Source organism: Falco peregrinus, chromosome 8 (genome assembly GCF_023634155.1).
Source record: "Falco peregrinus isolate bFalPer1 chromosome 8, bFalPer1.pri, whole genome shotgun sequence".
Classification (NCBI taxonomy): domain Eukaryota; kingdom Metazoa; phylum Chordata; class Aves; order Falconiformes; family Falconidae; genus Falco; species Falco peregrinus.
In genome coordinates this window covers 55757348-55783457 of record NC_073728.1, presented here as the reverse complement: position 1 = coordinate 55783457, position 26110 = coordinate 55757348, and the positions used below count along the sequence as shown (strand labels likewise).

The following is a 26110-nucleotide window of genomic DNA, read 5'->3' as shown; positions in this document are numbered from 1 at the left end:
GAAGTGAAACAGAGGATAATTAGCGTAGTAGGAGAAGAATGTCTGAAAAAGGCCTAGGGACACCATGCTGTGGGAGAGGGCTTGATAGCAGAAGGAAAAATGTGAGTCCGTCCTGTTTAGGCTTTGCTGCCTGCTGTGACACAGGTGAAAGAATCTCTCTGCTATTCACGCATAACGTGCCTGTTATGTTTCATTTTCAGCAGACAGCCTGGAAACTGCAAAACTCAGTTAAATGGAGGCGCATATTAGCCCCACTGCAGCAGAGCTGGCATTCCCTTTGACCGTAGAAGTACGGTCTCTGCGGTACTTCACTGCAGGGGAACTCCACGGATTCACTGCAGGAGCAGGTGCCCTAGGTGCATCACGCTGCTCGCTGCTCGGTGTGGTTGGTCCTCGAAGGGGTACTGTTTCCAGCTGGAATGCAGTTACACAGTGCTTTGAGCTTTGCAGCAAAGAGCTGTTCTTCTGGTTTGCTTTTATGCTGTCCTTGAATATTCTTTCTGTAGCACGAAGAATAATCTGATAGCTGTTGTTGCTTAATTTATTTCAAGTTATTTGTTGAGCGTGTGAAATGGATGTATGATTCACTGAAGATTATAGGTCAAACTGGCTGCAAAGCACAGAAGATTTTTATGAAAAGGTTTCCACAAAGGAAATAGGAGTTAAGTTTTAGCACAGAGGTGGGTATCAGCTTGTTGTTTTCTCTGTGGCAGGGTGAATTTGTTAATGAGTATGTTGGGGAGCTAATTGATGAAGAAGAGTGCCGAGCCCGAATCCGCTATGCTCAGGAGCATGACATCACCAATTTCTACATGTTGACACTGGATAAGGTATGTGGAATGCATTTCTCTTGCCAGGATCCTAGACAAAAGTAAAATGATTGCAAGCAGGGCATGATAGCGGTCTTCTCCAGGAAGTAAAAAGGTACTAAGAGTTGCTGATGAGCTGGCCTGCATTTCCATTGAAGAGGAGACTAAAAGAACGGACGTAACATGCAGTTAGAGGAGCTTCAGGCTGGATGTTAGGATTTAGGGGGAAAGTCTGAACCAACAACTTTGGAGTTCATTCAGAACAGGTCGGGCAGTTGTCCGAGTATTGTAGATCCTGCTTTGGCGTAACAGCGTGAATTTGGCAACCTCGGGATCCCTCCCAGCAGCTGAACCCTGGAGAGTCCAGAAGTGGACTGATGTGTGCCAGAGAAGGCATTGGCCTTCAGATGTACAAGTGTCAGGCACAGTGAGACCTTCATTTAAGTTGAGATCCCGTGTCTTGCTGATCTAAGTAAAGGGGTGGAATTTGTTACACCCACAGGCTCCTCAGTGAGTCCTGGAGGCCAGGCTGTTGGTATGAGGTCCTGGCTTTCAGAGGTAAGTAGTTTTGTCAGCTGTTTTTCACACTTTGTCGCTCAGCCTTAGAATAATTAGAAAGAAACCATGAAAGCAGGCATGGGAAGAAGCCGTCAAGTGTGGGACAGGATAGCAATATGATTGCTTTCCGGCTGTCCCCTGTTCTTGCTGGAAATCACACTGACCATATCTTTTTCTCCTTGTCTGACTGATCGGCAGGAGCAGGGTCAAAAGCAAGTGTTAATATCTCCCTCATTATTATAAAACCAAATCTTAAGTTGCAGCTGCCCTCTTCTCTCCAGCATGGTCTAACAAATGTAGTGTGCTGCACAGAAGCGTACCTCACACATTACATACTGTTCCTATTTTCCTTCTGTACACTGCTGTACAAGGAATAGGAACCGATACTTTTCTTTGAAGCAGAAGTTGGGGTCTGGAACCGCCAGTGCTGCCTTGGAAGTGTGCTGGTGTAGTGTTTATCCAGTACTGACACCGCAGGGAGAAGTAACTTCCCAGAAAGCAGCAGCAGCACTTCCCTGGCTGTTCAGGACCCGTGTGCCTTTGAAGAGGAAGATGATGTTGTGCAGGAGGCTGTATTGCTGTATGATCTGCCAGCCCCGACCAGACATCAGTGTGTGAAGCTGGCTGAGTGTCTGTTGATTGCCCAGGCAACACAGCATCACCTGTCACTGACGCTCGGCTAAAACACATGTTGGAACTCAGGTGCTTTGCAAGCATCACCAGATGCCTCTGCTGTCATACTTTTCAGTACTGATCAATGCTTTCTTGGTATACTGGTACCTGGGCTGCAGTGGCTTGAGCAGGAGACAACAGTTTGTTAAATATGTTTTTCTGTTTTGTTTTTCTCAATTGCAGGATCGAATCATTGACGCTGGGCCAAAGGGCAATTACGCTCGGTTCATGAACCATTGCTGCCAGCCAAACTGTGAGACTCAGAAATGGTGTGTGAATGGCGATACTCGGGTCGGGCTCTTCGCAATTGTAAATATCAAAGCTGGTAAGGAGCCCCACTCTGTCAGTACCTGCAGTTAAAAGTGTGGGAGTGTTTGTCTAAGGAAAGGGGATGGTTTGTAGCTCCCTGGGAAGATACCTAATTTTTGTTTTCATAGAGGCATTCATGAGACTTAACACCAGCATTTTACATAACGAAACATGTACATCCATGTTATAAATGAAATTTCATTATAGTTCTGATTTACAGGGCCAAGAAATGGAATTAAACACGTTTTAGCTGTTGTATGTGGTAGGAACATGGAGTTGCACTGAGTTTTCAGTCCACACAGATCTATGGGGAGATAAATAGTTGGTAACATTGTTGTAGTTGTGACAGTCACTTGTGGCATTGTATTTCAAAAGTACTTTTTACTTTAGCAGTAAGGTTCTGCCCCATAGTTCATTACAACTTGCTTGGTTTTGATCTGCTTGTGCCAGGGACTGAGCTGACTTTCAACTACAATCTGGAGTGTTTGGGAAATGGAAAGACCGTTTGTAAATGTGGTGCCCCAAACTGCAGTGGCTTCCTAGGAGTACGGCCAAAGGTATGATGCCTCCTTTAAGCTTTTGTTTTTCAAAATCACCTCTTTGCATAGATATGTATCACTTGTTGCAGGAAGGGCAATCTGCTTTTGGTCTGGCCATGAGAACACTTGAAATGAGTTGAATATTCAAGTTTTCATTCTAAGAGAGCAGATCTTAGACCTCAGTTGTTAAGAGTTTCTATAAATAATGACAGGAAATTGTATCTTACACCAAAAGAGTAAATAAAAGATTTTTTTTCAGAATTTTCTGCTTATTATCATGGCAATTTCCATTGCACTAGAGGAGCAAAGGACAGGCATGGGAAAGACCTAACATCGGATAACCAAGAAACCACAGCTCAGCCCATTTGCCAAAGTAAAGGCCTGAGTAAATTGTGAGCATGCATGGAAAGCCAGCAAACTCGCATTCCTCCAGACTGGAATTTCTTTAGAGCCAGAAGGCTTCTACATCACCATCTTTGCTGTAATAAGAAAAGTTACTGGTTTTTTTTCCTTCTTTTAATTAAGCAACCTGAGTTTACAGATCAGACAGGAATAAGAAATTTGCCATATCTGTAGTAGAAAAAGCACTAGCTTTTAGAATTCCCTGACTTTTGAGAGCTTCGGTTTTTAACTGTAATGTTGAGTAACAGGAATTGATTTCAATTACCTCCTTGTGTGAGCTGATTCTCACTGGGAAAAGGAAATAACAGGAGCAGTTGGCCGAGTTCCCAGCTGTCACCAGCTAAATCTATGTCTCAGCTGTTGGTTTGTTTCAAGAGCTTCACCAAATCAAGTCTATAATCCCTGTGCCCTGGCATGTGGATACTGGCAGCTTACCCAGAGTTAAGGGTTAAAAGCTCCAGCAGCACAGTTGTTAAGCCCTGTCAATATATAGGGAAGGTTTTATGAATTCTCCAAAGAGCTTAGTTCTGCAGGAAAATTAACTTACAATAAAAAAAACCCACACCAAATTGATGTCTTCAGAAGTTGACAGATGAGGTGAATTACACGTCTAATGTATTTAGTCCTTTTTTTGGGTTGTGATTTAAAGTTCAATTGATTTTGTGCTGCTCTTATGTTATACATGGCTTGACTGTCATTTTTGCCCTGAAATTGCAGGTTCCATGATGGAAATCGGAGAAACGTGCCCTTTAGTTGGCATTAATGTTCCATTGTGATGCCTGAGGCGACTCATTCCATCTTGATGAGATGGGATAAGAAACAATACCCAAGAAAACAGTACCTTGGGTTTTCTTTTTTTCAAATTCATTCCACAATAGATGCATTTTTAAGCTTCCTGAAGATACAGCAAGACAAAACTGATTATACACAAGTTCACTCTTAAAAGTGACCTTTCTAACTGGAAATGTGGAAGAATGCTTGGGAGTCAATTGTACTGCAGTGAGCAAGTGGGAATGGCTTAGCTCAGCTGATAGACCTGGTTTAGACATTCAAATTAGCTGTGAAAGGTTTTTCTTGTTCTCTTTGTAATTAGATGGCTGAGGTGCTAAGCGCTTCGATAGGTGGAATAGTTTAGGTGGAGCGATTTCACTGCCTGCATTTTCAATGATAAGAAAGGCCTGACTTCTCTCCATTGTCAGTGGGGGTGATGGAATGAAAACAGAAATATCCACATGTGAAGGGGAAGGAAACAATCGAGATGTAACTCCCTGGTGGTGGAACAGCTGGATAACCACCGCTGTGGAATTCTGAAATTGTAGGTCTGGAAACAAATGTTTTTAAATGTTTTGGTGGTTTTGGTTTTAATCTTGAGAGTGATGAAAATAGTGCCCCACATTTATGCAGAATAAAGGATGCAAAAATTGCCTAGGCATTGTCTCAGCACACGGAGATGTTCTGTGTGAAAAAGGACATGAAGATACGTGGAAAAACAGCATAAAATGTAGCTCATTTCTGTTTATCTAAACTAAACTGATAGTGCCTTAATAAAGTCACTGACTGGGGACAGATAGCATCATCTTTGTGTAGTTGGGTGTTTGGTGCAATGCCAGGCTTAGCCTGGAGAGGATGGGCGCTGGGGATCAGGAGTGGTCTGAGACCTTATGCAAAGGGAGGGGGGGCAGGGAAGGGGGGATGGCGTTGGACGAAGCCTTAGGCCAGAGAAGAGAGTGCTTAAAACATTTAGATGCCAATCTCTGGATCAGTTGTTTCATTACTGCCTGTAACACAGCTGTTGAAAGCATGATAATTTAACTGGTTTTACGATGTGGGAGAGGGAGAGGATGGGGCAGTTGCAAAGGAATAATGGGAGTGTAACTGGGAATGGACTGGAGGTCAGAGATGTAGTATGCCAGAGTACACGCTGAGGGTAGTAGCAGAAAAAAATCTGCCATGAAATGGTCATCGATGAGCAGTCGTGGTGGAGGTGGGCTGTTGTGCCATTCAGCAGCCGCAGAACTCAGCTGCTGTTGCAACACAGCTGCAAAAAAAGGCAAATGCGGGTGGGAGTTCAGGAGGGACTTCCTGTTCTTTTGGAGAAGTGTTGGCATCCTTGTGCTCGGCCTGTTAGGTGTCATCTGAAGTTGCATGTATAATTCTGTAAATCATGTTTGGGAGAAATAAACTCAATAGGGGCAGAGAAAAGCCAGTAGGAAGATTGAGGCTGCAGACTGTGAAAGTGGTCTGTGAGAAGGAGAGTGTCCCCAATGGTTACTTCAGAGAGAGAGAGAAACTTCCACCAGAAAAGAGCAGCATTGACACGAGAATAAATGGGTCTAAACTGATCACAGATAAATTCAGACTGAAAATGGAGAGATGAGTCGGAACACCAAAAAGTGCTGGAAGGCCTGGGAGAGACTCCTTATGAGTCATAGGTGCAAGGAGACACAGCTGCTTTGACTGAGGACCTGAAGAGTCCGTGAGAGGTGACACTAGCTCAGTGACTCCAGGCAGGCCCTGGCACCTCGTTCTGCTGTTGCTAACTGTACATATCCTGTGTTTAATCAGGCTTTGGGGCAGGGCTCCCAGGCTCTTTTTTTAAAAAAAAAAAAACAAAACAAAAACAACAAAACAAAACCAAAAAGAACTGTTTGCTGTAGTAAATTGGTTGCCAAATATTTAGAAGCACTGTAGAGATGCTTCAGATATGTCTCAGGTATGGCTGGCAGTGGGATTTTTATTTGCAGGGTTTGCAGTTATCTCCACTGTAGCAGGAAGGGAACAGATGGAAGGGGCAGAGACCTGCATTAACAGACGTTGTCTCACCCGCAGAGTCAACCCAGCCTCACCGAGGAAAAGTCCAAGAAGCTAAAGAGACGGCCGCAGATGAAGCGCAGGTCGCAAGCGGAGGTGATGAAGGAGCGAGAGGACGAGTGTTTCAGCTGTGGGGATGGAGGGCAGCTAGTTTCATGTAAGAAGCCAGGCTGCCCCAAGGTGTACCACGCAGACTGCCTCAACCTGACCAAGAGACCTGCAGGTCAGTGCTCTGCACAGCTGGGCTCGAAGTGTCCCAGGCGCTGCTCATCACCTTGCACTGACTTCACAGCATCTTAAAATTTAGAGAAAACTTGCTCACTTGAATAGACCTCGTGGCCCACGCGACACAACCCTGGTTTGCACCCTACTGTGACTGAAAAAAAGTGAATTAATTGCTGAAGGGAGAGCTGGTCCTGGCCTGAGAAAGAGGTTCTTGTGAGCTGACCCCATCCTTGGGGCATGGCAGGGGACAGTCCCAACAATAGTTGAAGTATTGATTCCTTAGATTGACTGTTCTCCCAAAGTTGAAGACAGTTGAGTGAGTGGAATGGTGAGGAAAAGCACTGAGGGAAAGTTGGAATTACAGAAGAATGTGTTAGATGGCTGAATAGCCATGAGTTCATAGTTAAGGAAGGGAACAGTATCAAAACATAGCCTAGTTTGTGATGAAATCAGGCCAAAAATTAGAAGTAGAAAATATTCAAAAAGTTGGGTGCAGAGAAAGAAATAGGCTCCTTGTGTGAGTAATAAAACAGCTTTGAGTTCATTAGTAGCTCAGGAGGTGTAAAGTAACATCTGTTACAGGGAAAGATTTAAGTTGCATTTAAAAGTTGTAAGGAAGCTGGTTCCCCTTTGTTGTTTCCATTTGTGTTGGTTGCTAAAGGAATTCCTACGCCCTTTAATGAGTGTTCAGGTTTAACCAGTGCTCAGAACAGGAAGAAGTCTGACTTGGGTCTTAGTAGGCTGCTTAGCCCGATGTCTGCCAAGGCCAGCAGGATAGAAAAGCTGATACGGGATCAAGTGCCTAAAGAATTAAACGGTAAGAATATAAACAATACTAGATAACAAGTTTTTGGGTAAAACAGCTCTTCAAACCTAATTTAGGTTTTTTGCTAAGATAATAGATTTGGGTCGTAGAAGCAAAGACATTGAATTAATTTGTTTAGGGGGCTGTAAATCTTTTGATTTAATACTGAAAGCATTATCATAGTTAGAAATTCTCTGTTCAGCTCTGTACAGTATTTTCTGAACACATCGGAGGCAGGCTGAGAAACATGGAATCAAGTGGTCTCTGAAAGTAACTGCCAGGAGTCACTGCGACAGAATGTTTCTGTCGGCGCTCCAGCAGGGAGCCAGAAACGGGTGTTCAGCACCTCTAGCTGCAATTTGGCAGAAGGTGTAGAAGGGCTAGTAGCATATTTCATAGTTGACAGGCATAGTGGTGTTTGTGTGAATAGGGAATTCTATATATTGAATAGAATATAGGGCATTTTTATGTATGTCCTAATATTCACTATGTATATATAGTGAATAGAGACAATAAGGCATTTGTATAGAAGAGCTTGGGGTTGTTCATTGAACAAATGCTGTAAGAGAGCAATGTGAAAGCCAAGGGGAGTGCAGGTCATTCCTATGAACATCATCATTCAGGGTGAGGGAGTCCTGAATATCACCTTTCTGTCCATTTTTTTGTGCCAAGACAAGGTGCTGTAAGTAACACCCTGGCAGGTTGTCCCATGCTTGAAAGTCTCCAATAAAGGAAAATCCAGCCTTTAGCCTGTTCCCCCGCTTTCCATTTAAGAAGTTTCTCCTAACAGTCTGACTTGGAAAAATAAAAAAGGATTGCTATCTCTTTGCTATCCATTTTTTTACATACCGGGAGACTGTCTCCTTAGTCCTTTTCTGGCTTAAGTAGACACAGTCTCTTCTTGCAGCTCTTACTTTCTAAAACTACTGTTCTGGGTCTGCTCTGTGTGCCGCTTGCCTACACCTTTTTAAAACTGTGGTAACAAAAGTATTTGAACAGTATTGCAGCTGAGGCCTTGATAACACCAACAAGAGAATAATTAAATTTTGTGTTTCACTGAAAATTTTGCGGGAAATGAGATTTCATTTGTTTTTCAAAAATAACTTCTATATTTATATGACTTTCATAATTTGCCCTATCATCCTTGAGTCCTCATCTTGATCTTTTTCACATATCTGTTTTATTTCTTCCTCCTGCTGACCTGCTTTGCACTGGTCTTTATTTAATTGCACCTTCTTGGTGCAGGAGCATCTGTCCAGTTTAAACTCTGAGCCTGTCTAACCGTATTTTTGCAGTCCCTCACAGCTTTGTTGTTGTCTACCCATTTCTGTAAGAGTATTTGCTGTTCTGTTTCCAGAAATTTAAATTAAAATACAGACTAATACAGACTTCTGAATGATGTCATTGGAAGTGCCTCCTCAGTTTGCCAGAAGAACATTAATAGCTGTTTTTGAGAATTATTTTCTGTCAGCTGTAGCCATTTTACTCTTCTTACATCTAGGCTGTTATTTTCATAGCCCCCTCCTTTGAGTATCATGCAGAACATGAAAGGTTCAGCACTTTTTACTTCAAATGTTTCCTCTGCCATGGGCATTGCTGTTGAGTAATTGAAATTTCCTGCTTGTTTGCATGTTACTAATTGTGTGATCTTACTTCCGAGAGCTCCAGGCTGTCTCTGGAGAGGCTGCTTATTCATTAGGCCTTTTATCCTGTCAAAGACCATTAGAGTGGTTTGATAGGATTTATCCTTCCTGCAACATACTGGCAGGTTTTGACTTACTTTATTTTCCATCTGTACAAATGACCTCTATAATAATAGTCCCAGAGTCTTTCCAGTGGCCAAAGTGAGTGTTGAGCGTGGCTCTCTGTGTTGCTTGTGGTGCGGGGAGAGCAACAACAGCCTGTGCCTGCAGCACTGAACGGGGAAGGGGGAAAACCACATGCAGTGGTAAACATCCCCACTCTGAAAAGGATGCTGAAAAATTGGAAAAGACACAGAAAGGCTGCGTACATATTTTGAGACTGGAACAGGAGCCTTGGACTGGCTTCAGAGGAGGGGAAAAGCATGTTATGTGTTACCTTCAACCCCAGGGGAAAAGCAGTGTGATATAGGAGAGTGGAAAGTTGCACAGCTGCATCAAGAAATGCCCACAGTTGCTTAGTGCCGTGCTGCAGTCGTGCTCTCTTCCAGCCTCCCTGGAAAAGAGCTAGTAGCCAAAGCCACAGACGTGTGAGCTTGGTTCAGTCAGGCTAGGAAGGACACTGGCCCGGCGGGTGTCCCCGGCTGCCCTCCATCACCACTTGTGCTCTGAGTGCAGGCTGGCCTGTGCGAGGGCTGCTCTGCAGGGAGCTGCCCTTCACAGCAAGGCAGGGAGTTGGGGGGGCCATGGGGTACTGGTGGAGCGTGGAGGCAGGAGGCATATTTGGAAAGGCAGCCGTGCTGGTCCTATGGTGAGAGGTCAGGAACTCAGTATCGTGTACCCTGGGTGCAAGTGTACATGTGTACATGAACTGTTCCTTGTGTACATGAACTGCTGAGAAGTGTTTGGTAAGAGACAGCAGCAGCCTTGACTGGGAGAGCAGGGGGCTGAACCAGTGAGGTCATCTACAAGTGAAAAAAGCAGCAATCTCTGAAGTCTATTTTTCCCCTCTATGTTGGTGTTGATACTGATGGTGAACAGATTCGGTGTGGAGCTCCTCAGGGAGCAGCTTGGCTTTGCTTTAAGCAGTGTTTTTATCATGGCCATACACAGAGGGTGAGGTAGGTACCTTTGTGTACAGAGACAACAGAAACTTACTCCCTTGTGATCACTGCCCTCTCACTTCTTCTTTCTGATAAACAGGAAGGGAGGTTATTGGCCCAGGATTAACAAAGACTTAGAAGAACCTGACTGAAATCTACTAAAAAAGTCTGCTGTGTGCATTATACAGAGATAACACTGTTGTTGTCTGTGTAAATCAGAGCCACAGAGGTGTGCGAGCTGGGGATGTCTGCTCCTCTCTAGGTGCCCATACCAGTTAGCGTTGTGCTGGAGCCAGATGGGCTTTTGGTCTGACCTGGCATGGCTTTGCGTTTGTCATGATTATCATTGCCCTTGTTGTTTCTGAGGATGCAGGTTCCTATTAACTGCCCGTCAAGCCTGGGTACTATGGCAGAAACTGAGGAGAACATGTAGAATTGTGTGGGAGTATTACAGAGGTGTTCCTGCTCTCCCTGGAGCTCCTTTGCAGCAGGCCTTTTCTCTTCCCCTTGTACCACTCCTAAGGTATGTCTTTTCTCCTGTGTCTGTGCTGCAGGAAAATGGGAGTGCCCATGGCATCAGTGTGATATATGTGGTAAGGAAGCAGCTTCCTTCTGTGAGATGTGCCCCAGGTCCTTCTGCAAGCAGCACCGGGAAGGCATGCTCTTCATCTCCAAGCTGGATGGACGTCTGTGCTGCACAGAGCACGATCCCTGTGGGCCTAACCCTCTAGAGCCAGGAGAAATTCGTGAGTATGTGCCTCCCATAGGAGCCCTGGCTAACGGTGAGGACACCCAGCCACCGGAGCAGCCACCTGCAGACACAGACCTGAGCATTCAGCCTCTGGACAGCGTACCTCAGTCTGTGGCACTCAGACTGCAGTCACCAGAAAAGCCCCCAGCTACCCTAGCACTGAGGCTGCCACCATCGGACAAGCCCCCCACCACCCTAGCCCTGAGGTTGCAGCCGTCAAACAAGCCCCCCACTACCCTGGCCCTCAGGCTGCCTTCACCAGACAAACCACCGGCCACCCTGGCGCTGAGACTGCCACCGTCAAATAAACCCCCCACCACCTTGTCACTGAGGCTGAAGCCATCCAACAAACCCCCCACCACCCTCTCACTCCGGCTGCAGCCTTCGGACAAACCTCCCACCACCCTGTCGCTCCGCTTGCAGCCATCGGACAGGCCCCAAGCTGCCCTGTCCCTAAGGCTGCAGTCAGAGAAGCAACCCATCATTGTAGCGCTGAGGCCTCAGCAGCCCGACAAACCTCCCACCAACGCGGTGCTCTGGCCACTGGACGAGTCCTCCAGTGATGCCTCACAGCCTCACTTGCCAAGCAAATCTCCGGGAACTCCACTGTCATCAGACGAGTCGCTTGTTACTGCTGGTGCCTTGCAGCTCCAGCTGTCGGACGAGCCTCCTGCTGCCCCCGGGGTTTTGGGGTTATCAGACAAGTCTCTCATTGACACCAGGACCCAGCAGCCTGAGCTGCTGGATGAGTTCCCAATGAAATGCCTGCATCCTCAACTGTCGGACAGACTTCTCGCCACGGCGGGGACCCTGCAGTCCCAGCTGGTGGATGAGCCTCCTGGGGCCGATCAGCTTCAGCCACTGGACAAAGCCTCTACCCAGAGTCTGCAGCCTCAGCCTGTGGAAAAGGCTCCCAGCTCCGTGGTGCCGCAGGTCCCAGCACCAGAGATGACTCCTGGTCCTGGGGTGCTGTGGCCTCTGCCCATGGAAAAAGTTCCCAGCTCCCCGGTCTCCCGGATCCTGCCCACGGAGAAGGTTCCTGGATTGGCTGTGCCACGGCCCCTGCCTCCAGAGAAGGCTTCTTTCTCCGGGGCAGTGCGGGTCCCAGCCACAGAGAAGGCTCCCAGCTCTGGGGCACCCCGTCCCCTGCCTCTGGAGAAGGCTCCTGCCTCGGGTATGCCGCGGATCGTGCCCACAGAGAAGGCTCCCAGCTTAGGGGTGCCGTGGCCCCTGCCTCTGGAGAAAGCCCCTGGCTCCCGGTCACCACACATCTTGCCCATGGAGAAGGCTCTTGGGTCGGGGGCCCTGCGGATCCCGCTCACGCAGAAGGCGCTCACCCCTGGGGTTCTGCGGCCCGTGCCTCCGGAGAAGGCTGCCGATGCTGGGACCCTGCGGGTCCTGCCTCCGGAGAAGGCTCTCGGCTCTGGGGTGGCTTGGCCTCAGCTCTTGGAGAGGCCTCTCACTCTTACAGCCCCGTGGCCTCAGGCGTCAGACAAGCTGGCTGCTGCCGTGGCTCCTCGGCCTCAAGCCTTGGACAAGCCTCTGGCTGCATCGGCTCCAAGGCTGTTGCTGTCGGAGAAGGCGCTGCGGCCCGTCGATCAGAACGCTCAGCTGAAGGAGAGGGGAGCCCCGGCTATGGACCTGAGTCCCCAGCAGAAAGAGAGGACCATGTTAGCTGGTGAGCAAATCTCTTGGTCTGCTGGGAAGGTGGTGACGCATGTCGGACAGGTGCATTGGCCTTCGGAGAAACTACAGACGCATGAGCAAACCCACTGGCCCACTGCAAAAGCCCTGACACCTGCAGAGCAGCCTCCCCGGACAGCAGAGAAACTACCAGAGCCAACCCTTCAACCCAGCTGGGAAGTGGCCTCGGTCCCCGCAGAGCAAACCCCTTGGACATCAGAGAGATTGCGTGCATTTGAGCAGACCCCTCGGCCAGGCAGAGAAGCACCGGTGCCCCCAGAGCAGATGCAGTGGCTTATCACGAACGTTCAGACAATTGAACAGATTTCTTGGCTGAGTGGAAAAGTACAGACTCCTCGGGGGCAGGACCCTTTGCCTGAACAAAACACAGCGCTAGCCCGTAACCAGGATTCTGTCTGTCATGAGTTGGCCGACTCAGAGCCAAAGTGAGGTTGGTGAATATGGGAGGCAGGTTTCAGTCTTTTAATGTTTAGGGAGGGGGAATCTTTGTTTGGTTTTTTTTTTTTATTCACTTCCCTGAGCCCAGCCCCTAACCCATGCACATCCCATCCATATTCTCTTGTGACATGAGCAAGGACATTCTCTTAAGTCTGAGTGTGGCCCAGCTGAAGGGAGAGAGCATCGATGACCTGTTCTTCTTCCTTTTACAAATGGTAAAGCTGAAATAAAGAGTCCACTCTGGGTAAAAAACTGCAATTCCATTGAAATGGTCACATTACTGATCCAGCGTGTTCGAGCTCCAGGTCTGATTCGTAGGCAGGTTCCCAGGTACAAGCTAGGGGCCTTGCTTTTTTACTGTATTTAGAGGAAGCAGGTGAGTCAGGTGGCCCTGGGACTGGAGGTGTTTCAGGGACCAGGCAGTGAGCAGTCAGGTATACGCCCTTGCCAGACTCTGTAGAAGCAGGGAAGGGGTTTATCTGTCGTCTGCCCAGGTCTCTGTCCCTGCAGGGTGTTGCTTTGTGAGGTTTGTCCGTACATTCGCTGGGACGTGCTGCATGCGTAGTTCACTGAAGGACAGGTATCGTCTCCAGCTGAGCTGGGAGAGGAGCCCGCTGTACTCGCTCCGTGCAGTTTTCTCCAGCAATACACAAGATCCGTTCAGGCTCCTTTGTGCGAAGCTGCAAGTATCCAGGCCTGAGAAACAGGGGATCTGAAAGAGGTCAGGGAAAAGACAGATCTTGGAAGAAGCCATCTGGCAGTTTTTTCATTCTTGTGTCTTAATCTTTTAACACAGGACACACGGAGTGTTTCCTGCACTTGAAAACAGTGTGACCTATAAATCAGCAATAGCAGAGTAGGGCAGAGTGGGTTTCCCCAAGGTGCTGAGCGCTGCCCTGGCAGGGTGGTGGTGCTCCCTTCCAAATTTGCATCCAGTCTCTTCTTGACTTCTGTCAGTCACCGTGAGCCAGCAGACTGAGCAGTCTTTTCTCCCCTTGCCTCAGACATGTTCAGGACGTGTTTGCATCATACCTGGTCTTCCCAGCAGCAGGACGCTGCCGAGCTGCAAGTGAAGCCTGTACCGTTCGCTAGACAGCAGAGAGGCAAGGGTGCCGTAGCTGTATCGGGACCCATCTCAACACCTTCCCCTTGGGTAGCTTCTGGCTTAACTTTTCTACAACCAAAGGAGACTTGAATTAACTGGACTGTGTTGGTGTGCGTGTGTGTGTGTGCGCATGTGTGTCCTTCCAACTGAATAGTAGTTCTCACACTGGAACACTGTGGGCTCCAGCAGCTGGCTGGCTTTCTTTTTTCTTCTTCTCCCTTTTCCAGTTAAGGAGATGTTTAGTACTTGGTGGTCATCAGGCTGGTGTCCAGACTAGGCCTTCTGCAAGCTGTTTACTCAAGCATCGAGGCAGAAGTTTGCTTAGCCTTGGTACTCGTGGGACAAGCGGTAGAGTCCCAGGGACCTACAGAGTGGCATCTTGGGACCACTGGCACCCTGGCAGGCAGGAGGAGGATGGGCCCCTGGGCAGCACTGCTCAGGCTGGATGGGGTCGATATCCTGCCAAGGAAGCACTGCTGACCAGCACGCTCTCCCGCTCTCACAACACATTACCTCTGTGGTTTGCCTGAGCTCTGCCGATCTGGGTGCCGCAGTCTTGGCTCTCCATGCCTGCCACCAGACCATTGCCAGCTCCAGTGTATCCTTCTCCTTACAGGCAGATCTGAAGGTCCCTCCCTGGAAAGGGAGCATTCAGTTCCAGGCTGACCCTCTCCCTCTAGTTTGGGAGCAGGTCCTTGTTCCCACCTGGCTTGCAAGTGCCTGCTGCTCCCAGAGCAGACGGTCATTGATCTTTGCGGATTTCTATGAAGGGAGGCAGACACTTGTACCGAGACAAATCCCAACCCATTCTTCTTTCCTGATGTACGCACCCCAAGGCAACATCCTGCTGTAAAGGCCGGGTGTGCTGGGCACGAGAGGACATTACCAGTGCTACGGTGCATCTCTTCTCTAGTCCGAATCATTTCAGATCCTTTGTAGAATAGCTAGCAACTTCGAAAAGCTTTATGGCTTATGGAAACTTACTGTTTAATATTGTTTTTTTTTCCGGAAAGACTGGCAGGTCAGTTCCTGCTTGCTGCTGAAACTGGGGAAATGCAAGCAGCTTGTGTTTCTGCGTGACTCCTGCACAAAGGGAATCAGGACAACTCCTCAGAGCCATTGAGAGAGAAGATAATCTAAGGGCATTCATTAACTTTTTTAAACAAATTAAAAAAAATAATGGTAATGACGTTCAGTATATTAAGTATTTATCGTGTGTGAGAAGGAAAATAAATCTTGAATTTGCATTTATAGGCCTTCCCATGAGCTGGACTTAGTCATGTAGATTGTGTAAGTAGGGTTACCTCCGTGCCAGCCACCCAGCCAGCTACAGCTGTAACCAGAAAGGTGTCTGCACTGCTCTGTCCACCTCTGCTTCGCATTGTCACGTGTTAACTAGTTACTTGTTTCATGAAAAATAAACTGTGAATATTTTTGGTGCAGGCTTTTTTAAATCTGTATAATGGAGAAGTTCTCAATGAATTCTCATAAGTGCAGGTTTGAAAAAATCACTTCTATAAATCGTGTGCTCATGTAGTAGGGTGAGGTTCACGGCAGCAGCAGCCTTTCATGCAGCAGGCTTTTAGCCAAAAGCTTTTTTTTTTGAACAGTGAACGTGGATTGAACTGTTGCATGGCATTTCAAACCCATAGCCTTATTCCTTGCATCTGATCATACCCCACCTCTTCTTGTCTCCCTTCATGCCTTTTCCATAAGGATCCAGGTTTCTGGCTTGCTACCTTTCCAGCTACTGTTGGAAAGTTGATTTTAGCATAGCTGGGAGGCTGCTCAGTAAAATTGGCATTTGGAAATGTCAAGGAATCCAGCAAGCTGCTCTTCCCTTCTTGCCCTTTTTGGGCCCCTGAGCGATACTGTCAGATCAGGAGGGCTTGTCAAGCGTATTGGGGGGCTTGCAGAGAGGGTAGTGGTGCTGTTAGGAATGGCTGGCTGTGCTGGGTCACCTCAACAAGACAGGCGAGGCCTGACCAGGCGTGGAGATGGGTCATGGCAGCCCTGCCCTGCCCAGCCTGCCTTCATTGGCAGGGAGCATGAGCTGAGGAACAGCTCTGGGCAATAAAACCCTGGCAAAGGATTTGTGGGCTTCTTCAGCACTTGAGGTGACTCTTGCTGTTGGTGGCAGCTGGTAGCACTGCCTTGGAGAGGATGAAAGGGAGCTGTCTGTACCAGAGTAGTTGGGTTAATTTTCTGCAGTTCATTGTTGCCTTCAGAGTTCAGCCGGGGGTAGAGGAAAGCAGCAGATAGCACGTAGCCCTGGCAGACCGCTCCTGCAGGAGAGAGACTGCTGCAGCTCTGGTCCAGCCTCCCCAAGTCCTTGTACTGGGCTTGGCCAGCTTTGCTGCAACTCCATGGCCAAGGCCACAGTGCGGTGGAGGGATCTGGTCACCTGGCAGCTGCCAGCCTTGGGTAATTGCACCCAAGGTGGGTAAGAGGTGACTGTTGTGTTGTGTTGATTCCCTCGTGTGGAGAGTTGCTGAAGCAGAATCAAGGGTGTAATTATTTCTGCTCAGAGCTGTGTCCCTTTCTTTGCTGTCCGTGGGAGGCTCACGGAAACTTTCCAAGCTCACAAGCCCGTTCCCACTTGTAGGAGTGGCTCTTCCTTCCTAGTTCTGAAGGGTGATGGAGGGTTTGCTCCCATGCAGATGCTTTGCTGGTCAACATCCTTGCTGTCAGGACGGCCTGGCTCCCCCTGCTCAGAGCAGTGGGCTGGGGTCACCTGCTGTGGCCTCTGTCCCATGGCAGGACCCACTTTAGTGGTGGATTTCGACAGTGGACAGGAGAGCCACAGTTGGTCTTTGGTGATGAAGGAGCTCTGGTGAGGTGGTGGCATGGTCAGGGACTCCCGTGGGCATGGGCTGCCTGCCCAGGCAGGTGAGGAGGGTTGCAGAGGGGCCAGTGCAGGGCCTGTGGGGGTGTGTGGGCAGGAGGGGAGTGGGCACAGGCCACTGGCCTGCATGGCTCGTTCCGTCTGCTCCAGCTTGCTGGGCTGGCACCCGATGTCAGCCAGGGCTTTGGTAAATCTAGCAGAAAAGTGACCGCTGTAAGGAATAATCCCCTATTGCACATGTTCAGATACTAACTAGCTCATGGTAGCTTGCTTTATTGCTCTTCTCAAGTTAAATCTTGGTGCAGACTTCCTCTTTAACAAAAAACCCCACAAGAACCAGATTCACTTCAATGCACAAAGTATCCAGGTGGTACTGTGGGAGCATGCTTTGTAATTCCGGGTGAAACCCCCTCCAGACAGGCTTTGCTTTGAAGGTGTGGCTGTTAAAATTCAGGAGATAGGAGGGCTGGTTGAACCAAAGGATGGTAACTGATTAAGCTGAGGCAGTATGGATTGGGAGGGTGCTAGAAGAGCTTCAGCTCAAGTTTGGCAGAACAAAAGGAAGAAAAAGCAGCCCTAACCCTGATGCATCTGGGCAGTGGTTTTACCTGAGCACGCTGTGGGTGTGTGCTGCTCCTACCTGGATGCCACAGCCAACGTTGTGACAGGGCAGGGGGCGTTTGAGAAACCTCAGACCTTCAACACCTTCCGTTTATTTTTTATTTCAGCCTTAACTTCTGATTTTGCTTGATGTTTGGAATAACCATAATTGTAACCTGCTTGTAATGTGCTTTGCCCTAAATTACTGATGAGGCTTTTCGCCTTTGCCAGCCAGTGAGTGTTAAAGCAAAGTGGCAAACTGTGCAGCTACTCTGAAAGTACAGAGGGGGCCAGCAAGGGCTCACGCTGTGTTTGGTCGCCCGGGCTTTGTCTGCTCTAGTTACTCCCCTGTGATAGTGATCACGCCAGTGGCAGCATTTACAGCCTCTCCCAGCAGCGCGGCTGGGCTGATGGGTGCTCCGGGCTCCCAGGGCCTGGGAGATGGGATGCTGGAGCTTGGGGACTGCTCTGCCGCTTGCCTGGCTTCAGCAGGAATCTCACCTGCAGGGTGGCAGTGCCCTCGCCTAGCAGGAGGTGGGAAAAGGCAAGGTTTCTGCTCCAGGTCCTCCGAAAGCGATCTAAGCAAAGTCCAGTGCAGGGGGACAGCGTGTGTGAGCTTGGGCTGGAGAAGTGGCAGTGATGGACAGTCCCTACAGCACTGAATCTACCTCCTAGGGAAATCTGAGAAATGGGTGTTGCTATGTCCTATTTCAAGGTAAAGTTTTAATCGGTTTGCCCTTGGCGAAGCACTTGGGCTATTGTGGTGCTATTGTAAACCGTTTGGCAGCTTAGCACAGTAGGGCTGAACTCACGGCTCCTAGCCCATGGGCTGGAGGTTTCTTTGCAGGCTGAATCCCATCCCCTGATAGCTGGGGCTGGGCTTTGGCACGTCTGATGGAAACAGGATGAGGCGTGACTCGGTTCCTTCAATTTATGATGGTTCTTGAGACTCAAACCAGTGTGCCAGTGGGGCCCCGTGGGTGTAGGGAGCAGTGGAGCCACGTGAAGCAAGGCAGGCGTCCGCTAACTGCATGTTCTTTGTGTCCGTTTGGTACTGAGCTGGTTTCAGTTTTTGTTTTTTTTTCTGATGTTTCCGAGTTGTTGACTTCAAGGAACTGGGTTTTGTGTATTTTTTTAGACACTGGGAACTTGTTAAAAGGAAAAGCAGCAGCACCGGGAGGCTCAAGGTGGCGTGTGGCTGGAGCTGAGGGCGGCCCCAGCCGACATGGGTGGGAGGAGGGCAGATGTGCCGGCAGCAGCTGGCGCAGGGAGCGGCTCCTTCTGCGACGGGCAGGAGAAGCCTTTCAGCAGCAGCGCTCCCAGCCCTGCTTAACTGCAGTGCCGAGTTCACTGCCCCGCCAGCCTGCTCACCTCCCAGACACCAAATCTGTCGGATACCACGCGCCTGGCTCTGAATGTCCCCGGCCACCCTCCAGTGCCATGTGCTTTCGGCTGGGGTCCTGGCTGCCGGCTAGGCTGGGGGTCCCGGGGAGGGTGGCCCTAGCTGCCTGCTCCCCCTTGCTCACTGCTTGGGGACGGGGAGGAGGGACATGGGGGACCACCCCTGGCAGCAGCGTAAGTTGCGCTGAAGCCACGAGCAAACCTGCTCGGAGGGCAGGCAGCCTTGGTGTGAGCAGCCCCGTGCTGCGTTCCTCCTCCACCGAGGCCCGCTGCCCGCAGGGTGCTGGAGGGAAATGCAGCGGGAGGCAGGTGCCCAGCGGAGGCAGGGACAGCCGGAGGTTGGTGCGGGTGGGCGCTGGGCCGGTGGCCGGGGTGAGCACTGCGTGGGGGATGCATGGGTGCTTGGTCCTGGCTGGGACTCATCTGTCAGTTCTAAGCAGGGATGCCAGAGCGGGTGAGAGAAACCTACATATTTCCAGCATGTATATTATTTTTAGAAGAGGGAGAGGGGAGAGTCTTGGACCATTGATTACTTTCATTTTGCTCCCCTTAGACTGTTGGCTGTGTATGTGAAACTTATAATGAAAAGAGGGTTGCCCTGCCCAGGTGCTCCCAGAACATGTACTGTAATTCTTTGTATATAGAAGAAAAATTACTGTAAAGTAAAGTTTAACTTTACTCTCGATGTCCTCTTGTGGTTTGTCTTGCCGAGCAGGGGGGTGGTGGGGGGAGCCCGGCTGCATCCAGACACCCAGGGCAGGGATGGGAGAGCCCTGACAGCCTCATGGCAGCGGCGCAGGCAGGGCGACAGCTCAGACCACAATGCGGTTTATTTACATTGTACACCTCGAGAGAGAAGACACTTAAATAAATCTGCAAAGAACGGGGCAGCATCTCCGAGAGTGAGTTAACGGCCACCTCTGGGCCACAGCAGTGACTCAGGGAAGCAGCCCCTGCAAATGCCGGGGGGCAGGGAGAGGGTCCCCAGGGGTGAACGTCCGCAGCTCCCGGCACCGCACGGCAGCTCTGCCACTCCACATGCCAGGAGAGCAGCCTGCGGGGCTGTGCGCCGCTGCCGCACTGCCGAGGGGCCCGTACAGCTAAAACACAGCAGGTAAAAACCCAGAGGAGTCTGGCATGTGCTGGCTGCCCGGCCGGCAGCAGCGATTCCCTTTTGGCAGGAAGTCTCAGTGGTGGCAGCAGCTGTAGAAGTAGGCACCGCTCCTCTGGCCCAGGTCAACACCCTTCTCCTCTGGAAGAGAGCAGGGGCAGCAGGCTGCTGGCACGTCCGCACCACGATGCCACATGGGAGCCCAACAGCTGCCGGTCCCAGGTCTGGGCCCTGGCAGGTCCCTTGGGGAGGGGTTTGGTGGCCCCGCAGAGAAGCGGCCAGGCTCACAGCCGTGGCGTGGCCCAGGGCAGGAGGCGTAGCTGGGCTGAGCACGCTGCGACAGGCCTGGCGCAGAGCGCAGCACCAGTCCCACAGCCAGGCAAGGCTCCTGGCTGCCTGCTCGCCAAGGGCCACCTGTGGCCCAGTTGGGTGGGCACGCGGAGCCTGGTCTGAGTGGGATGAGGACACTGTGATGGGACCCAAGCTCTGCAGGACAGCCCCAGCACGGAGCCGCAGTGGCCCCAGGGAGGGTGGGGGTGAGGAAGGGCCCTGCCAGACCCCACAGCGCTCATCCTCCACACCCTACCCAGGGGCACCTGCGCCCCCCACCATGGCAGAGGGTGCTTGGGGTGGGACAAATCCTGCCTGCTCACCTGTCATCACCTGGAAGGCAGTGAAGTGGACGTAGTCCTCAGCCACCTTCTGAAACAGCTCGTCTGAGGGGAGAGTGGGCAGGGTGGGTGTGGGCAGCCCCCCTGCTGGGCAGAGCGCCCCTGGCCCGGCTTGGGTGGGGGCATGGCCGGCAGCAAGGGGGCTACTCACCCACGCACTGGCCTGTCTTACTGGAGGTCTCGAAGAGCTCTGCCTTGATCTCTGCAACGAGGGCCCAGGTCAGTGCCTGCGGCGGGAGCAGGATATGGCCCCGCGGGCTGGGCTCCCCCAGAGCCACCCCCCAGGCACAGCTGCCGACAGCAGGCTGGCAGCAGCCCAGGGCAGGGTTCTGCGTTCCCGTCCCCTCGGCCCAGCTGGCCACCTGCCTGCCCCTGTCAGGACACGCCATGCCCAGGGAGGTCCCTGGCAGAGCCGGAGCCTCACCACGCAGGGAGCCCTGGCGCCTGGAGCCCCCAGATCTGCCGTGGAGCCAGGGCGAGGGCAGAGCCCCCTGCGCCTCCCAGGCACACCTGGATGCAGGAGCTCCATCCTGCCCACCCCAGCCGCTTGGTGCTGCAGGAGCCCGGGAAGGGCCGGCATTGCCCACCACCAGCGCCACGGCCCCACGAAGTGCCCCACCGTACCATCAGCGTAATCCTGCACATCGTGGAAGTCGACACCCCGCTTCCTCCTGTCCTCCTCCAGCAGGTCGCTCTTGGTGCCGCACAGGTAGATCCGGCAGCCCTGCAGCAGGCAGAGGGGTGGGAGGGATGTGCCCGTGGGCCCACCACCGGCTCCCCTTCCCCTCCGGCCAGGCTCCGCAGCCCCCCGCCACCAGCTCCCCTTCCCCCCCGGCGAGGCTCGGCACCCTCCGGCCCCCCAGCCCAGCCGTACCTCCTCGCAGTTCTGCAGCTCGTTCACCCAGAACTTGGCTCGCTGGAAACTGCTGCTGTCGGTGAGATCTGGGGGAGAGGGGTCAGGGTCTGCCCCCCCCCCACCACCACCTCATCCCCCACCCCCCTGCTGCAGCCCCTGACCCACTGGTGCCACCGCCACCCTGGGACCTCCACAGCCACCGGCTCCTTCCCCATCCCGCGGCACCGGGCCCTTACCGTAGCAGACGACGGCAGCTCGTGCCCCACGGTAGTAGATGCGGCTCATGGCCTCATAGCGCTCCGAGCCGGCCGTGTCCTGGGGGTGACAGGGGGGCACTCAGCAGGCTGGGGGGAGGGGGGTGGGGGCTGTCCCGAGGGTCCCCGTGCCGGGGGTGGCAGCAGGGCGCTGGCACAGCCCTGACCCCGCACTTACCCAGATGCCCAGGGTCACCGTCTGCTCCCCCACGGACATCACCTTGGCCACGAAGGCGGCCCCGATCGTCTGCAAGGGAAGCGGGAGCGCTGGCACAGGCCGGGATGCGGCGGGCCCGGGGCTTAACGGGGGCACCAGCCTGGGAAGGACCGGCCCGGGGGCTCAGGGGTTAACGGGGGCACCGGCCTGGGGAGGACCGGCCTGAGAGCTTGGGGGGTTAAAGGGAGGACCGGCTCGGGGACACGGCGGCGGCGGTTAACAGGGGGACCGGCTCGGGGAAAGCGGCTCGGCCACACGGAGGGGGCTAACAAGGGTCGGGCCCGGGGGCGCTGGAGGGGCGCGGGGGGGGCACCACCTCGGGGACGGGGCCCGGACCAGGAGGGGCCCGGCGCGGCGGCGCCGTGCCGGGGCCCGGCCGGTCACTCACGTTCTGGTAGGGCCCGGGCCGGAAGCGGCGGTGGGCGCAGCGCTCCACCAGGCTGCTCTTGCCGACCCCCTCCTGCCCCAGCAGCACCACTTTGGCGTCCACCCGCCGCCCGCTCATCCTGGCGCCGCCGCCGCCGCGGGGCGGGGCCACAACCGGGCGGGGCGGGGCCGGCGCGGCGGAAGCGCGCGGGCGGCGGAAGCGCGCGGCGGCCCGGCGGAAGCGCGCGGCGGGGCCTGGCGGGGCGGGGCGGGCGGAGGCCGCATGGCGGCCGCCGAGCAGGCGCGGGCCGGAGCGGGCAGGGCGGCGCGGGCCTGAGCGGCGGCGGCGGCCCATGGGGAAGTACTGCGCCAGCCTGGGCGTCCTCAAGGGGCCCTGGGACCAGGTCTTCGCCGCCTTCTGGCAGCGCTACCCCAACCCCTACAGGTGCGCCGGGCCTGCGCCTCGGGGCTCGCCGGGGCCCTGGGCCCCGCTCCGGGGCCTCCGCCACCCGGGCCTCTGCCACCCAGGCCCCCGCAGGGTGGCGTCCCCCCCTCTCCCAGCCCTTTCCCCTGGCGCCCCACGGGGGCAGGCCCCCCGCTCCGGGGTCCCCCGTGCCAGCAGTCTCCAGCTGGTTCCCCCCCTCGTCCTTGGCACCGCAGCCCCGGTGGTTCCCAGCCCCGGGAGGGTTGCCCGGGAGCGGGGCCTGACGCTCTCTTCCCCCTCCCCGGTTTAGCAAACATGTCCTGACTGAAGACATCGTGCACCGGGAGGTGACAGCGGACCACAAGCTGCTCTCCCGGCGGCTCCTGACCAAGACCAACCGGATGCCCCGCTGGGCTGAGCGCTTCTTCCCGGCCAACGTCGCCCACTCAGTCTACATCCTGGAGGACTCTATTGTGGACCCCAAGAACCGAACCATGACCACCTTCACCTGGAACATCAACCATGCGCGTCTCATGGTAGGTGCTGGTGGGTGGGCGTGCGGCCGGGTGGCAGCGCCGGCCGGTGCCCACAGCCAGGCTGTGCCTCGTGCAGGTGGTGGAGGAGCGCTGCGTGTACCAGGTGAACCCGGAGAACAGCAACTGGACCGAGGTCAAGCGGGAAGCCTGGGTCTCTTCCAGCCTGTTTGGCGTCTCGCGGGCTGTCCAGGTGAGCACTGCCAGCTGCTCGAGCAGCACTGCGTACCCCGTCTTTGGACAGGCCTTAAAGCTGCTGCTCCCCCCCATCCACACCTTCCCCGTTCTGGTTTTTCCACCCCTTTCCCCTCATCCCCCCATCTTCATGTGTTCTTGGGGTGCCCAGAACCACCATTGCTGGGTCTTTGGGACTATTCAAGCTGGACAAAGCCACAGGGACTGCATGTGATCAGGGAGCTGGGCTTGCACCTTCACTGATTTTTCCCTTGCAGGAGTTTGGTCTGGCCAGGTTCAAAAGCAACGTGACCAAGAGCACTAAGGGATTTGAATACGTGCTAGCAAGAATGCAAGGTGAGCACCCAAGGGCAGGCTGGGGCTGACAGGATGGGTCTGTTGGAGTTACAGGTCACACTGGGAACACTCCAGTTGATGAGCAGGTTGTGGCTTGAAGTAATCCGAGTGTGAAATCCTCACCCCTTGCCTATGCCCCTGTGTCTTGGCACAACCTGCTCTTCGAGCAGCCAGGCAGCACTTGCAGGGATGGGCAGGGATGGTGTGCAGGCAGGAGGGGAACGTAACGTGGCAGCAGTCACGTGCCTGCAGTTCCCCTTTGCAACATGCTGTGACGCACGCAGGCTAGGAGTGCCGGGCTTGTATTCCCCTGTGCGTGGGGAGGTCGCCTCCATACCAAGGTGACTGGGCCAGTCTAGCTTGCATCAGTCGGCACTCCTGTGCTGGGGCAGGGCAGGGGCCCACTGGGGCTGGGTTAACGACTTCCATGTTACAGGAGAAGCTCCGTCCAAAACACTGGTGGAAACAGCCAAGGAAGCAACTGAGAAAGCCAAGGAGACAGCTCTGGCTGCTACAGAGAAAGCCAAGGACCTGGCAAGCAAGGCTGCCACCAAGAAGAAGCAGTACGTGTGAGGGGCCGGGCACCGGCTGCACCAGAACAGATAGGAGCCTCCTTAGATTTTATATTTTTTAAAAAACTGTACAAGTCTGACAATCAGCTGCTGTTAGACCCTTTCCGAGATGTAATTATCATTAAAGAATCAACTCCCACCTCTGATTTGGTTGAGGCTGGCCTGGTTAGAGCAGAGCCCAGTGCTGCCCTCCACTCTGGGGATCCAGCTCTCTGCCAGGGAGCTGGGCTCACAGGGGAGACGCAGGCCAGGGTTTCACCAAGTGCCTTTACTAAAATAGTGTCGGGTACGTACAAGAGGGCGGAGCAGGAGCGTGAAGGCAAGTTGCTTAATGCACTAGTTTCCTCTTCCTGGCTCTCCAGGGGCAGAAGAGCTCCCCAGTAGCTGTGTCTGCTGGGGGTGGCGCGGCCCAGGCAGCCCCCAGCCTACCCGAGAGCGAACGGCAGGGGGAGGCAGGAGGGTGTCCCCATGGCAGCCGGGCCCTCGGCACCTCTTGCAGTGCATTGCAGTGCACAGTGGGTGCCACAGTGCGGTGCCAGCTCCAGGCACCCAGCGCCACGGCCGCTGCCACTCAGCAACCCGGCTGCAGGGGCTCAAGCTGGACACTTGTCCCCACCTGCAGCCCCCTTACCCAGGCAGCCATGATGAGGCCGGCAGAGGCTGTGCTGGTGGCAGTGGCAGACAGGGAGGAGGCAGGCAGGCAGCGCAAGGAAGGCAGTACGTGCTGTCAGGATTCGGGACTGTGGGGGCTGGAGTAGCTGTGGTCCCTCCCAGTGCTGAAGCCGGGCAGGGGGTCCCCGCTGAACACCATGCCATCCACCTCTATCTCAGCATCCTCTGGGTACCAGGGGGAGGCCGTGTCAGGCCCCTGGCGGCCTTTCCTTCCCTGCCCACCCTCCTTCCCTTTGCTCACCTCCCTCAGAGGGCTCCGAGAGCTGGGATGAGTCCAAGCTGTCAGCCCGTGCCCGTTCCCCGCTGGCAGGTGAGAGCAGCCGTTGCAGCCGCTGCTGCAGGCTCCGCTGCTGGTTACGCAGCCGGTCCTTGGCCCGCTGTGCGCTCAGCTCCTGTTTCTCCAGTCTCTGCGGGGATCCGGTGAGCTGTGAGCAGGGCTCCGAGGGGCAGCCCCATCGCTGCCTGGGGCCCCTCCGGCTGGCGCCCCAGTGGCACCAGGGCCACCACCCTCACCTGAATGTGAAGCCGGGCACGGTGCAGAAGGGTCAGCGTGGTAGGACGGTCCGGCCCTGCGCCCACCGGCACCTGCTGCTTCAGCCGCTCCAGGCAGCACCGGAGCTTGGCTCTCCTGCAGCCGGGCCGGAGGGGACACTGCGGTCAGCCCCGGGGGGGCGGTGTGCACGGGCGTGGTCACCCTCTGCCCCGCTGCTTCCCCCCTCCCCTCCGGCCCGGTACCTGTGCTTCTCCAGCGCGTTGTGCACCGACCTGCGGGAGAGCCCCCGGTGATCAGAACCGGAGATCAGGACCGGCGGGACCGGCCGCCCCCCCCCCTCCCCCGCCCACTCACCTGACGCTGGCCACGGCCCGGCGGGCCCGCGCGGGGCACAGCGAGGCGTATCGGTGCTCGGCCTCGGCCAGGCACGGCGGGTACCGGGCGGCGCCCGCCCCGCGCTCCCGCCGCTCCAGGAACTCGGCCGCCCGCAGCAGCACCTGGATGCTGGTGGCCGCCGGCTCCATGGCTGGGGGGGCGATGGCGGGGGGCGCGGGCCGAGCGCTCATTGGCTGCTGACCGCCCCGCGGCGCTGACGTCGGCTCGGCGGGGAAACAAATTCGGGCGGGAAAGCGCGTGCTTCAAATTTGAATCGGCGGGAGGGGCGGGGCACGGCACGGCGCACCCCCAATAGGC

The 26110-nt window shown here is 53.9% G+C and overlaps 5 protein-coding genes across 11 annotated transcripts in view; 3 read left to right on the top strand and 2 right to left on the bottom strand.

The window, feature by feature from the left end:
* Window positions 1–19402, top strand: part of NSD1 (nuclear receptor binding SET domain protein 1) — a 66760-nt gene extending 47358 nt beyond the window's left edge. For all 6 annotated transcript variants that reach the window (XM_055812485.1, XM_055812488.1, XM_055812487.1 and 3 more), the window contains 5 exons: window positions 714–830; window positions 2223–2364; window positions 2799–2905; window positions 6119–6323; window positions 10428–19402. In XM_055812485.1, coding sequence (XP_055668460.1) covers window positions 714–830; window positions 2223–2364; window positions 2799–2905; window positions 6119–6323; window positions 10428–12757 — 2901 coding nt within the window. In that variant the 3' untranslated portion in view covers window positions 12758–19402. The remainder of the gene's footprint in view (window positions 1–713; window positions 831–2222; window positions 2365–2798; window positions 2906–6118; window positions 6324–10427) is intronic.
* LOC106112111 (uncharacterized) lies at window positions 18250–19402 on the top strand. The gene has a single exon (XM_013294698.3). It carries the CDS (start codon window positions 18250–18252, stop codon window positions 19288–19290), a length of 1041 nt encoding a protein of 346 aa, XP_013150152.1. The 3' UTR covers window positions 19291–19402.
* A 127-nt stretch (window positions 19403–19529) lies between these two features.
* RAB24 (RAB24, member RAS oncogene family) lies at window positions 19530–22398 on the bottom strand. Its single transcript, XM_055812491.1, has 8 exons — window positions 22215–22398; window positions 21788–21856; window positions 21592–21670; window positions 21374–21441; window positions 21124–21223; window positions 20651–20701; window positions 20482–20544; window positions 19530–19969 (listed from the first exon to the last, which is right to left on the bottom strand). The coding sequence occupies exons 1-8, from the start codon at window positions 22329–22331 to the stop codon at window positions 19905–19907; spliced, it is 612 nt and encodes a 203-aa protein (XP_055668466.1). The 5' UTR covers window positions 22332–22398; the 3' UTR covers window positions 19530–19904.
* A 26-nt stretch (window positions 22399–22424) lies between these two features.
* Window positions 22425–24398, top strand: PRELID1 (PRELI domain containing 1). Its single transcript, XM_055812492.1, has 5 exons — window positions 22425–22637; window positions 22927–23152; window positions 23229–23342; window positions 23602–23680; window positions 24117–24398. The coding sequence occupies exons 1-5, from the start codon at window positions 22546–22548 to the stop codon at window positions 24251–24253; spliced, it is 648 nt and encodes a 215-aa protein (XP_055668467.1). The 5' UTR covers window positions 22425–22545; the 3' UTR covers window positions 24254–24398.
* Window positions 24399–24500: 102 nt separating this feature from the next.
* MXD3 (MAX dimerization protein 3) lies at window positions 24501–25992 on the bottom strand. 2 transcript variants are annotated; one of them, XM_055812493.1, is made up of 5 exons: window positions 25772–25989; window positions 25660–25689; window positions 25438–25552; window positions 25166–25331; window positions 24501–25089 (listed from the first exon to the last, which is right to left on the bottom strand). In XM_055812493.1, the coding sequence occupies exons 1-5, from the start codon at window positions 25981–25983 to the stop codon at window positions 24980–24982; spliced, it is 633 nt and encodes a 210-aa protein (XP_055668468.1). In that variant the 5' UTR covers window positions 25984–25989; the 3' UTR covers window positions 24501–24979. The 2 variants fall into 2 exon arrangements, with proteins under 2 accessions (XP_055668468.1, XP_055668469.1); XM_055812494.1 differs by lacking the exon at window positions 25660–25689 and having other exon boundaries at window positions 25772–25992.
* Between the last annotated feature and the right edge of the window lie 118 nt (window positions 25993–26110).

Bases quoted from the DNA above. Each gene is read 5' to 3' on its own strand.
- MXD3 (XM_055812493.1), bottom strand. From the start codon at position 25,983: ATGAGCGCTCGGCCCGCGCCCCCCGCCATCGCCCCCCCAGCCATGGAG. The intron at 25,553-25,659 runs GTACCGGGCCGG...GCCCGGCTGCAG, and splicing joins AACGCGCTGGAGAAGCACAG to GAGAGCCAAGCTCCGGTGCT. The intron at 25,090-25,165 runs GTGAGCAAAGGG...CCTGGTACCCAG, and splicing joins CTCGGAGCCCTCTGAGGGAG to AGGATGCTGAGATAGAGGTG.
- PRELID1 (XM_055812492.1), top strand. From the start codon at position 22,546: ATGGGGAAGTACTGCGCCAGCCTGGGCGTCCTCAAGGGGCCCTGGGAC. The intron at 23,153-23,228 runs GTAGGTGCTGGT...TGCCTCGTGCAG, and splicing joins TCAACCATGCGCGTCTCATG to GTGGTGGAGGAGCGCTGCGT. The intron at 23,681-24,116 runs GTGAGCACCCAA...TCCATGTTACAG, and splicing joins CGTGCTAGCAAGAATGCAAG to GAGAAGCTCCGTCCAAAACA.
- RAB24 (XM_055812491.1), bottom strand. From the start codon at position 22,331: ATGAGCGGGCGGCGGGTGGACGCCAAAGTGGTGCTGCTGGGGCAGGAG. The intron at 21,857-22,214 runs GTGAGTGACCGG...CTTCCCTTGCAG, and splicing joins GGCCCGGGCCCTACCAGAAC to ACGATCGGGGCCGCCTTCGT. The intron at 19,970-20,481 runs GTGAGCAGGCAG...GCTCTCTTCCAG, and splicing joins TGCCTTCCAGGTGATGACAG to AGGAGAAGGGTGTTGACCTG.
- LOC106112111 (XM_013294698.3), top strand. From the start codon at position 18,250: ATGATGGTTCTTGAGACTCAAACCAGTGTGCCAGTGGGGCCCCGTGGG.